Genomic DNA, 13,151 nt, shown 5'->3' with positions numbered 1-13,151 from the left:
AATCAACAGACCCCAAACCCCAGAACGGCGGTAGCATCTACAGGTATCACATAAGACAGAAGAGACAAACTGATATTTCAGCACAAGGGTCATTTTTCACCACTGGGCAGTCCTTTTTTACCCCCTTCTTAGTGACATTCATTGGCATGTTGTTGACGATACCACAAAGGAAGTGGGCAATTAAACTGCCCTCATCAGCAGGAGACAGTCTGGGAGATGCAGTCATACAAGGTTGTAGCAGAAAGTGCTGGAGTAAAACCAGTGGTCCAATTCTATAACTCCATGATCCCAATGAATAGCAAAAAGTAGTTTTTAGAACTCCTAACATACATTGTATTTAGCAAAGTTTCACCCTATTCTCTGAATATGCAAAACTGTATACAGCACTGTGTATACAAGTGCATCTGTGAAACCATGGGCAGGCAGCATGTTAACCTTCAGTAAGGAGTTCTCTTTGGTCATCACTGGACCTCACTTAATGGGACCTGTCACCTGGGCCTGCACAAACCATGCACAAGCTGAGGGCTGAGTGAAGGCTGGCGGGGGGGGGCTCCCGTCTACCTTTTCATTGGAGCTTTCTCAAACCCTCAATCTCCTGAACTGTAGACAAATGTGCGCATATTTGCACTTCTATACATTTTCTTTTAAAAGACCCAATACTTTTATTAGATTTTCAAAAGGTCAGAAGTTAAGTAAAATGGATAAGGATCATCACGGAGAGCAACACTGTTTCATTCCAGTACCTGGGATCATAAAAACCACGGTCCTTCAATGTTTGGCATATCAACTGCTCTTCAAAGGAGGAAAAGGCAGATGTGTTTATGCCTAGTTACTAATATTCTTCCAAAAAACTGCTTTCCACTCATTTCATATTCCAGAAGGAATGCATGATGGAAGCAAGCTGTGGTATTTTTTTATACTGGCTTCACATGAACTCCATTAGAGGCCATTCCTAACCCCAGTCAGGCAACCTGCCCAGAACCACAGGGATAAACCAAAGCTCAGGTCATGTCAAGAGAATCATCTTGCCATATAAAGGGCACACCATATTCTTAAAAACTACTTAATGTGACTCATTGTTCCCCCTTGTGAGAAACAGGAAAGCAGGCACTGAGGCATCAGATGACTCACATTAGTTTTGTCAGAAGCATGGGATCTGGACTCAAGAGAAGCAACGATCTCATTCTGTTTCTATAACCCAGCAGTAAGACTTCTGAGCCTCAAATTTTCTCCCGTGGAAGAGGGCTACAATATTTACCTTATAGTGATGATGTGGTAAGGACTGAAGGAAACCACAAAAGTAAAGGGACAGTGCTTACTAAACAGTTTATTCCTAAATCAGAAGCAGAACCAGAATGAGGCACATCTCTGTATCCTGGTTTAGGTCTCTGACCTACAAATGCTGCCTACAGGAGTAACTGAACTCAATTCTTTCATTTTAAAGTTTTCACCAGTCTTGTCATTCTTCTGGCAATGGAAGCCACTAGAAGCATGGGGGACTGTGGCTGAAGCAAAGAAAACTAACTAGAAGGGAGAAGGTAAATCATTAGGGAATCAAAAAAGCCAAGAAAGCAAATGGCAGAGGGAGGGTCAAACAAGGCAGTGTTCAAATACCCAGCAGTGCTGAGCAGAAAAGAAGCAACCAGCACATGCTGAGGCTTTCTTCCTCTAGAAATGGTTAGTGCTTCCAATTATGGAGTCTCAGAGATGCAGGAATGACTCGAGACTTTGGCTCTTCTAACAAAGGAGCCTAAGAATAAGAAGCTAAACTTCTGTGCAGGTACAAAAGGAGCCAGAGGGAACAGTCTGACTCAAAACAGCCAAGGAAGTGAAAGGCCAGTTCCCACACCTCTAAGGATTTAAAGCAGAGAAATCTTCCTTTGATTTCTAGGTGAGGAAAGAGGGATGACAGTCACCAAAGACTTGTGATCTGCACTGTCTATCCACTATCATGGTCCATATTACCTTCCTCAGTTTTTCCAAAATGGGAGAGACAACAGAATTTCCCTTTGACGCAAACACCTAGAAGAGGGAAATCAGGGCACTCGTTTCTCTAAGATGTGTGTAAGAATGGTCTTTTTATAAGCCTGAGTTTTTCTCATTCCATTTCCTACCCTAGTAGGTGACACGCAGGACTCTAACCTTACCAAGGAAGACACTTAAGTTTTTCTGCCAGGAAAGGTTCTCATCATGCTGGCCAGAGGGGGCAAATTCACTCCAACAAATACAATTTCCACCCCCCTCCTCTCTACCATCCAGTTAAGTGCCCGTCTGCCATTTCTCACACTAGGTAAACGCTACAGGAAAGTGCAGCTACTTTCAGAAATCACCTCAACCTGGGAGAGACAATGATTCTTAGAGATGGCATTGCTCACTACTGGCAAGTAAGCCTGGAAGTAAAAGAGGACACGTCTGTTCCCACTTCCCACAGCTATACCACCTAGCCTTACCTCCTGCTGGGTCTTCAAATGGATAACAGAAACTACTCACAGCTACGCATACCTGTTAGCTGGAACCAGAGTGTGGCACAGAGAATTTACTCCATCAACTAGACATGCTCAGAGTTAAGCACTCCCTCCAGACAGCCTGCATCAGAGGAAAAAAACAACTTTCCCCACCCACAAATCCTGTCCCTGAACAGTCAGTTTACTGCTTAGAAAATAAACCCCAAGTGCATTTCTTATTAGCGGTAGGCCAGTGGCACCGTGTCATACTCAAATGAGAGTTCCTGGGTGAAACAAATTTCAGCAGAGAACATGCTTTATTGAAGAGTAGATACAGAACAGCACATTCTACCACATTTGGGGAAGGGTTAGCTTCTGTAAAAGGCCTTTACCCCTTAAGAAAACCCCCAGTGAAATTGCTTTTGGGTAAATTTTAACAGTGACACTGAAACTGGCAGGGAGCTGCCACTGAACATGCTTAAAGTTAGCTCCCCCCAACCCACAGTGAATATAAGTAGTGTACAAAGATGACAAGAGAAAGGCACAAATGACCAGAGTTGGGATTGTGGTGAGGGCTCCACATGAAGACAGCGGTGTTGCAGGAGACCAAGTTGGGAAGGGTGACATGTCATACATCAAAAGCTGCCCCAAGATAGCAGGTTATAATGGGCTAGAGAGAAATTAGAGGGAGCATCTCTTCCTTCACTTAAACAACACCAAAAATAGAGGAGACCAGAGAATGGGGGGATGGTGGTAAATCCCAAAAAGGAAATGGAGTTCTTGGAAGGGCATGAGCACTTTAGTCCTTAGAGGGAGGGTCAGGCACTGTCGAAAAGAAAAGCAAACCTTGGCAGGGGTGGCCACTCTGCCTTGCTGAGTCATGGGCTGAGATATGGAAGTCATTCTCAATCACTTCTCCAAGGACGTTCAGACAAAAGCAACGCAACTTATGTGCAACTCAGGTGTGTAATATCAGACCAGTACTGGTGAAAGGTTTCTGCAATATAATTAACTGGTTATCATGCAGCATGAAAGGGAGAACTGGGAATTATTTTGGCACCTGCAAAAGTAAAAAGAGGCAGGGAGTAAAAAGAAAACATTTACTACTGGGCACTTTCTCATGAGGCAAAAAGTAGTATTTCATTCCCTTTCACCAAGATGTTGCCCACTGCCCACAGGTGAACTCAAATCCAAATAGAGAATAACCACCTCTCAATCCTTTTCTCCATCTCATTTAGATCATATGCTGTAACCAAGACTAATCCCTGCAAGAGTCTTCAGAAGTATTTGGCTCTGGTCAGCCTGATACTGATTAAAAACAGGTCTTTCAGTAAAAATGGAGGAAATAACTTAAAGTGAGATGAAATCCAAAGGGAAGGGACCCCTCCCAACACACACTCAGAAGTGTCACCTCTTCCCTGCCCCTCCAAAAACACATGTAAGGAATAACTGGAAAGGTCCTGGTGGCAGTAACCGTACTTGGTGGTCTGGTGACCAGGTGGCAAGAAGCACTATTACAAAGTTTAGAAGACACGACACAACCTCATGGGGCCAGAGGAGAGAACCAGTGACTGGACAGGTACAGTACCGAAACAGAACACCTTGGGTCAGTGCTACAAGGGATCTGCACTCAAGTGTAACAGAGATCCCATCCAGGCAACCTCACTGAGGCCGAAACAGCAGTTCCTCAGAACCAGCGTCTGCAGTGTACACGAAGGTCGGAGCCAGGACAGTCCTGAGGGGGATGGCCTTCCCAAAGGATACTGTACTTGCCAATCACAAGAGCAACAGAAATGACAGACAGATCCCTAGGGTACGGATTCCTACTGCTGGGGTTCGCTGGCTCAGAGTAACCGGTCACTTTAAGTGCCCTTGGGAGGGGTCCATTTTAAACAGCTTGGATCCATGGTTTTATTGGAGTTGGATCTTTTGGCCTCTTTGGCTATCCACTCATCAATGAGATCCTGAGAGAAAACAATGGGAAAAAATTATTATATGCATTCAACTAAAACATCTTTATATGTGGATTCCCAAATGATTGTTAGCAAAGAAGAAATCACCAAAGGTTTCATAATATACTAAGGTGTGAGACAGGTATTAAAAAAAAGTTCTTTTGATTTACCTAATGTTCTCCTACCTAATCCATTTCTTCCTATAATACCCTCAGCAAGACCTGAATATCATTACCCATCTTCCCTTATTAACTGTGCATACGTGCTAAGTTGCTTCAGTTGTGCCTGACTCTGTGCAACCCTGACAGGCTTCCCTGTTCATGGGATTCTCCATACCAGAGCACTAGAGTGGGTTGCCATGGCCCCTCCAGAGTAAGTGTTGTAAGTCAACTAAAAAAAAATTTTAAATTGACATCAGTCAGGGCTATGGTTTTTCCAGTGGTCATGAGAGTTGGACTGTTGAAGAAAGCTGAGCGCTGAAGAATTGATGCTTTTGAACTGTGGTGTTGGAGAAGACTCCTCAGAGTCCCTTGGACTGCAAGGAGATCCAACCAGTCCATTCTGAAGGAGATCAGCCCTGGGATTTCTTTGGAAGGAATGATGCTAAAGCTGAAAATCCAGTACTTTGGCCACCTCATGCGAGGAGTTGACTCGCTGGAAAAGATTCTGCTGCTGGGAGGGGTTGGGGGCAAGAGGAGAAGGGGACGACAGAGGATGAGATGGCTGGATGGCATCACCAACTCGATGGACTTGAGTTTGAGTGAACTCCAGGAGTTGGTGATGGACAGGGAGGCCTGGCATGCCTGTGATGGGGTCGCAAAGAGTTGGACACGACTGAGTGACTGAACTGAACTGAACTGAGATGGCATTTGTTAAAGGAATTTAAAACCACTTCTACAGGCCCTGGAGGTTATGGAGATTCTCCTCCACAGATGGGCACTCTTCTCTGATGTAAGAAAATTATCAAAGGACAGAAGTATTAACAGTGCAACATAAAGCTGCTTAACTGGAGCTGTTGATGCTTCTGTCATCCAAGTATGAGACAGGAGTTTACCAGAAGCTTCTGATAAGGGTACAGTTGGAGACAAGTCTAACAGTTAGAGCAAAGGAAAAGCTGCATGGAGTCAGACTCTTTAAAAAGGGAAGGTTACCTTTAAGGTATGAAGGCTCCACTTTGCTAGGCCTCAAGAGACATAAAGCAATGAGTAAAAGGCTAACAGAAACTTTACCTGTCTTTTCAAAACTAGGTGTTTTCCTTTCCAATATTTGAGCATCTGAAGGGCTTGCAGAGTGCTGACAATGTCCACAGGATTCACAGCTGTCTCCTGGCTAATTTCTGAAACAGAAGAGCTACTTGCTCAAAATGCAGACTTCCCCACCCCCTTACCAAGGACCCCTTTCCTCTGAAGGAAATCTACAGACTCCAAATGTTTGGAATCTTTGCTACTTGACCCAAGCTGTCCACAAGTTTACAAAGTATTCATTTGACCACTTAAAATAACTACAAAAGAGGGGCAGTAAAGCAGGAAACCACTTTGGCTCCTATAGAAATTGAAGTCAAAGAACAAACTAAATTATTTCACTCTCGCATAAATATCCCGGGATGTTAGAAGTTCCTGTGTGTGCCAAATGACTTGAAGTTTTTCTTCTTTCTTGCTTTTGTTGAGAATTTTGTGAAATAAAGTGTTAGCAACCTAAAATTTGAGAAACCAAATCAGATAACCATTCCCTAGGGCCAAATGCTCTGGAATCCTTAGGCACCTTAGTGAGTGGTCCACATCAGTGAGCCTTCCGCTCTCGTATTCAGATGCAACACAGAATGTGGCATTATCGTCACTGATTACAAAACATGAACAGGGCCAAACAGAAAAGTCAGAATATTCAGAGGAGCAAACATTTTAGGTAACATTCTCTAAGAGCAAAAAACTAACCTTTGATAGAAATCTCTTTGCCTTGGAAATTATGCAGGTAACGAAGAAGCACTTCTTTCCAGTAACTGCGATAGCTTATGAGCCCCAGATCTGAGAGTGGACGTTCTGGGGAGCCAACTTTTTCTTCCACTTTGGAAAGCAAATAACCTGCCAGAGAACAATGCAGATACTGTATCTCATCCTAATAAGAACAGCATACCAAAACAGAGTAGAGTCTGCTTGGCAATATCCACCAGGGTCCAGTCATTTAATGCAATGCTATGTATTAGCTGTAGTACAGTTGACTGCCTTTGTACAAACAAAAGGGGACGAATGTGTTTTCACATTTACTTATAATAGACATTTAATATAAAAGCCTTCTAATGGAAGCTTGCACTAAATAGTAATAGTTATCTGTAGGTATGCATTAAGAACAAAGTAGATGAGGAATTCCCTAGCAGTTCAGCGATTAAGACTCAGTGCTTTCACTGCCTGGGGCCCAGGTTTGATGCCTGGTCAAGGGTCTAAGATCCCACAAGCCAAAAAAGAGAACAGAGTAGATGGAAACAGATCTGAAAGCCATTTCACTATATAGCTTTCAAGCTTTTTCAGATTTTTGCACTTTATGGATTATCTCAGAACTTGCCTGGTGGTGAGGTGGACAAGAATCCTCCTGCCAATGCAGGGGACAAGGGTTCAATCCCAGGTCCAGGAAGATTCTACATGCTTCGGAGCAACTAAGCCTGTGCAACTGACAAGCCTGCACCCTTAGAGCCCAAGAGCTGAAACTGCTGAGCCTGAGCGCCTAGAGCCTGTGGTTCGTAATAAGAGAAGCCACTGGAATGTGAAGTCTGGACACCGCACCAAAGAGTAGCCCCCGCTCGCTGAAGCTAGAGAAAGCCCAGGCAAAGCAACAAAGACCCAATGCAGCCAAAAATAAAGTAATTTAAAAAAAATTATTTTTAAGTAACCCTAAAAATTCTTAAAAGAAAAAAAGAATGGATTATCTCAGTACCGCCTGTGAAATATTGGTGGTGGGCAGCAGACGGGAATAGACGTGATCTGAATTTCACAAAGTCTCCAGTTTTAACAGCTAAACATCTAACTTTCAACACCAGGGGGATGCAGTCAGCGAACTCATACTTCAGGAAACTAAAACTACTGGATAACCAACTTAAATAAATAGCAAAGAAAAAAAAGAGATGGAGCGGGAACCTCTAAACTAAAAACTGATTTATAAGCTACACAGTTCTACCTGTATTTGCGTAAAAACAATTTTTTTAAAAAGAATCGAATCACAAAATAATGAAAATCTGAATAGTGTATTTTATGCCATTAAGGAGTTTTTTGTTTTGTAGGGCTTTTTTAGGTATAACAGACCTTATACTTTCAGAGATTCCAGAATAACTGAGGGTGTGACTACAGGTAAAACAAGACTGGCCATAAAATGGTAATCATTACAGGGGGGTTTATTATACTATTATGCTACTTTGGTGTAATGTTTGAAAACTTCCACAAAGTTTATAAAATAGTTGTTACCTATTCAAAGATACACAGTCCCCTTAACTCCATTAGCGGATTATGCCATTTCCTGATTTATCTCTAACCAAGTGGCTAAAATAAAGGATCAAAAAGCTAATTCTAGGAATTCTAATTTCACCAAAATACATCATGTTACAGTGAACATGGAATAAAATACAGCTGAATCTCATTACTTACAGTAATTATATTCTATAAAGTCACAGCAAACACTGAATAAGCTATATTGAACCATTGCTCTTGGGGTAAATACAGGGTTAGGTTCCTGTGGGCCCCTCGTCACATTTTCATCAACCAATCAATATATAACCAACTTTGTTTTATGTGTTTTTGTTTAAAGACACCCATTTAATACATCCTGTTGACTTAACACTGAACTAAAAGCCAACAGCACAATCACGAATGCCTGAATAAAAACCTGTCTACAAAACACATCTTCTCTGGAAGGTACATCGTAGACTTACTAGACAGTACTTCAGCACTATGCTCAGGGGCCACTGAAAATCAACAGGGAATTCCAGTGGCTACACTTTCACTGCTGAGGGCCTGGGTTTGATCCCTTGTCAGAGGAATTAAGAGCCCACAAGTTACGTGGCATGGCCAAAAAATAATAATAAAAGATAAAAATAGCAACAAAAAGCATAAAAATATGAACAACATGGCTCTAAAGACACCAGCTTAAACAAAGCCAAAATAAGTATCTGTTTGACCTCATCTGGAAACATGTGGTGACTTTTTTTTTTGCTGCCATGTGCATGTTCTTTGATTTTAGGGTTACACATAAATTTTACTGAATAGGCAAATTCTCAAATACAGCATTCATGATTAATAAGACCCAAAGCCTCTATCAAGTACATGAATGCCTTTAGAGAACAACTTACAAAACTGAACATCCATAAACAAATTTGAAGCTTTACGGATGAATGTGCTATTCATAAGTCTCACATTAGGATAAGACTAAAGAGCTTACTTTACTATCCTCTATATCTCATATATCTATAGTCTATTAGGTACCAACTCAGGGTCCTGTATTCATCTGAGTGTTCAATGTGTATCAGGCCAACTGACAATGTTCAGGTTTTTTCCACTTACTCACTCACTTAATATGAGTGTTAATTCCACTATATGCCAGGAATTGTAAAGACAGACCATAGGACAAAAAGACAACAATACTTCAACAATCCCTGCTTGTGCAACTTATGACTTGGCTGTTTTACTTACTGAAATCAATGAGCATCTTGCCATAGCCCTGTCTCATGTACTGAGGCATGGTAAGGATACAGGATACATTGTAGTTGAGGAATGAATTCTTTTCCTAAAATCAAGAGCAAACAGATGAGAAGACTGGAAGAATATGGGACCAAAGGTGTCTCAGCAGTCCCAGATACAAGCAAGGCTGCTTACAAAATATATGCTAACTAGTCCTGGGGAGTGGCTATCAGGCCTCATAGCTGGTACACCCATACCCTTTATGCTGATGATCCAGGGTTTCCCTAGCTGAGACCTCCAGTCTCACCTTAAGGGCACTGACTCTAGGATTCTCTTTTAGAGGCAAAGAGCAAGGCAAGAAGGTTTAGAACAATGAATCCAGTCTAGAGTAGCACTCTTTAAATCACATATTGTATGATTCCATTTATGTGAAATGCCCAGAATATGCAAGCTTAAATAGAGACAGTGGGCCTGGGAACAGAATGAGTGGAAATGAGGAGTGACTACTTATGGTTACGGTGTTTCAAACTGGGAGTAACAAAAATTGATAGTGGTGACTGCATGGTGGCTGCACAACTCTGGGACTATACTAAAACCCACAGCATCATACACTGTAAATGAGTGAAGTGTATAGTCTGTGAAAATTATATTTGAATAAAGTAGCTATATGGAAAAGTTATAAGCAAAATCTGGCCTTGAATTTTTAAAGGTGTAGTGGTGTTATCATTGAAGGAGCCCAGCTAGAAAATCAGGCAAAAGGAACATATTTCCTGGTTTTAAGCTAATAACACAGAGGAGAGCAAAGCCAGGAGAGCTGGCTGGCTTGGATGGCAAGATGTGGGCTTGTGGGTTAGTAGGCCGGGTGCTGGCCAGCAACTAATGGGCAGCTTCAACCCACAAGTCCAGAAATGAATAAGCCAAAAGCTTTTCATAAAGACTGCACATTTTCATTAAATAATCTTTGATACGTGGATGTCCACCCCACCCCCTGGCACCCTTTAAGAGAAGGGCAATCATCAATGCCCAGGGAACCGCCTCTTTCTGTCAGCGATTTGAGGCTTCATATGCCAACATCAACTACCCAGCTCTGGTCATCAGCTTCTTAATCTCCAGATCCCGCTGACCTTGGAAAAATATCCAATCAAGTGACAACCAGTGCTGTCTGCTTCTGTCATAACATAGAACAGGAAGGGTTCCACATCATAATATAATGTCTTGTGGTCCAGAAAAAGCTTGGCCAACAGGCACAGGTTTTGGCAGTAGATCTGGAAGTAAAGAAACAGCATTTATGTGTCAGCAAGTGATTCTTATACTTATCAGATAAAGGACTAAAATTAAAGATCACACCATTATTGTTAATGGAGCAGAAACTGTATTTTGGCCAATAGAAAAGTTCTAAAAGTTCTATCTTCTTTACAAGCTGGAGATAAAGTTCTGAAACTAGTGAAAGTACATTTCCATCCCTTTTTCTGATGTCACCATTTTTACCTTGTTTTTCTTGCCATCTACTTCAAATACAGATATTGAACCTTTGCGATATATCTCATCACCAGGTGGGTGTTTCCACACACACTTAGCCTGTAAAAGAATGGAATTCACATCAGGGAAACAATCCTTCCCAGTTAAGACTTGCTGCTCAAAAGGGAAAAGGAACCACAGGTTGAACTGGGTTAGCTGAGATGGACAGTTTGACAAATTGACAGCAAAATGGATTTTTTTCTTTTAGTGAAACAAAGGCTTCTAAATTCACTGCAATATATCTACGGATTTTTATAGCAGTTTGGAACAAGTTTTCTGGATTATTTTCTGGCATTGCTCCAACCTAGGAGATTAAATCTTCTACTATGTAAAAGTAAGATAAATAAAAAATACCCCAGGATTATTATAAAATGGCTTGTGCCAACAGGAAATTCTTAAGCAGCTTATTTCCAGGAGCTTAAGAGTTGCTAAGTAAAGGTACTCTCACCTTTACCAGTAACTTCTCATTACCATCTAAACCATTATGGTCTTCTTTTCAGATTAGAAAACAGACCCAGTGATAAAAACCATACCCCATCTCCAAATGTTCTCTTTCTTGTACTATAATGAATAGGACATGTATTTCTGTGGCTTTAGAAAAACAGGCAAGGAAGCCTGGTTGAGCAACAGAAAGACAGGGCTGGGGTGGGGGGTGGGGAGACAACAACTTGGCCACAAGAGGGCACAAGGTACCCCTTTCCTCATTTTCAAGTGCTCACAGATTTAACGCAGGGAAGCCACTACTGTAAATAGGCGACTTTTTCAAAGGTTTTATGTAAATACTTTAAAAAATATCATTAAAAAGCATATGTCTTCTCCAGTAGTCATGTATAGTTGTGAGAGTTGGACCATAAAGAAGGCTGCATGTCGAAGAACTGATGGTTTCAACCTGTGGTGCTGGATAAGACTCTTGAGAGTCCCTTGGACAGCATGGAGATCAAACCAATCAATGCTAAAGGAACTCAATCCTGAATATTTGTTAGAAGGACTGGTGCTGAAGCTCCAATACTTTGGCCACCTGATGCAAAGAGCCGACTCACCGGAAAAGACCCTGATGCTGGGAAAGAGTGAGGGCAAGAGAAGAGGACAACAGAGGATGAGATGGTTGGATGGCATCACCAACTCAATGGACAAGAGTTTGAGCAAACTATGGGAAAGTGTGATGAACAGGGAAGCCTGGTGTGCTTCAGTCCATGCAGTCACAGGGTTGGACACAACTGAGGGACTAAACAACAAAAAAGCACATATATAGATATTTTTTATGAAATTGTATTCTGACTCTTTTGGTCAATAAAGAGTCATAAGGGCATCCATGGTGGTCCAGGGGTTAACAACCCTCCTGCCAATGCAGGAGACCCACATGCTGCGTGGCAACTAAGCCCACATGCCAAAACTACTGAGCCAGCACTTAATAGAGCCCAGGCACCGCAGCTACTAAAGCCTATGTGCCTAGAGCCTGCTCCGCAACGAGATACCACCACAATGAGGAGCCCACACACCACAGTGAAGACCCAGCAGAGCCAAAAATAAAATAATAATAAAAAAAAGCATGCCCCAATTTGTCACATATAAGTGCACATACTCATTCAGTAATGAGAGCTCCACCTGTGATTTGTTCCTGTCTCCACCCCTTTACTCATGTTGGCTCTTCCCAACAGTGAGCAAACTAACAATGATCTGTTCAGAAACAAGCCAAACTGTTGGCCAAACAGGCAAAGAAAGCCCATTTCTGTGATTATGCCCAAAGTAATAAGAATCTTCAGAGGTATGAATTAAAATAGGTTTTCTATTTCGTGAAATTTGGTTTTTATAACATATAATACAGTAGATATCATCAAATATTCAGACTGTTTACTTGATCCTCAGACTATATAGGCCCTTTGTTTTCTCTCCCTACTATTTCTTGCCTTTTGGCTACTTCATTAGTTAGTACTACTAAATAAACAGAAACAGAAAGAAAAAAGAAACAGTAAGCAGTTCACATCAATAAAAATACCAGTCTTTCACATAGCAAACTCTGAATTAGCTTATCTTCATGGTCTACAATCATGGAGCCCAGTCCCCACTTATCTCCCACCTGCCCCCTACTCCCAGCATTCTTCTTCCCCACCCAGTCAGTCTAGTGGGAGCCTACTGTGCTGCAGTCTAAAGGGCAGTCTTTAGACTGCAGTCTTAATTGGCAATGGTGGTTCTGGGCCAGAGTGTACTTCAGAGCTGGCAACACAAAAAAGCAGTTTTAGCACCAAACTGGGATGAATACTATGACAGAAACTATAGGAATGCTGAGCTATAGATATAGCCACAATCACTTGTGACTATGGAAATAAGAAAAAACAGAGGTTTCCTCGTCTTACAGACCAATCTCCACCCCTGCTCCACGGCAGAAATTCAAGACAAGACTTTTCATTCCACAATTAGGAGAAGAAAAATGGCTTAAAACTATAAAATAAGTAAGAAATACATTTGTAAAAAAATAAAATAAAATGATTCAACTGTTTATTCTTATTTTCACAAGAAGGCTGTTCAGAAACTAGCAAACACTAAGCAACTCATGGGAAAGGCTGACCCAAGGACCTATT

At 41.7% G+C, this 13,151-nt stretch overlaps 1 protein-coding gene across 2 annotated transcripts in view; it reads right to left on the bottom strand.

The window, feature by feature from the left end:
- Positions 1–2,742: 2,742 nt before the first annotated feature.
- KAT7 (lysine acetyltransferase 7) overlaps positions 2,743–13,151 on the bottom strand; it is a 35,555-nt gene continuing 25,146 nt past the window's right edge. For both annotated transcript variants that reach the window (XM_040245701.1, XM_040245702.1), the window contains 6 exons: positions 10,543–10,632; positions 10,179–10,319; positions 9,067–9,160; positions 6,328–6,474; positions 5,626–5,732; positions 2,743–4,408 (listed from right to left, as the gene is read on the bottom strand). In XM_040245701.1, the coding sequence (XP_040101635.1) occupies positions 4,307–4,408; positions 5,626–5,732; positions 6,328–6,474; positions 9,067–9,160; positions 10,179–10,319; positions 10,543–10,632 (681 nt within the window). In that variant the 3' untranslated portion in view covers positions 2,743–4,306. The remainder of the gene's footprint in view (positions 4,409–5,625; positions 5,733–6,327; positions 6,475–9,066; positions 9,161–10,178; positions 10,320–10,542; positions 10,633–13,151) is intronic.

Source organism: Oryx dammah, unplaced genomic scaffold (genome assembly GCF_014754425.2).
Source record: "Oryx dammah isolate SB20612 unplaced genomic scaffold, SCBI_Odam_1.1 HiC_scaffold_8, whole genome shotgun sequence".
Taxonomy (NCBI): domain Eukaryota; kingdom Metazoa; phylum Chordata; class Mammalia; order Artiodactyla; family Bovidae; genus Oryx; species Oryx dammah.
The sequence above is the reverse complement of the archived record's forward strand: the minus strand, read 5'-3'. Positions and strand labels throughout refer to the sequence as shown.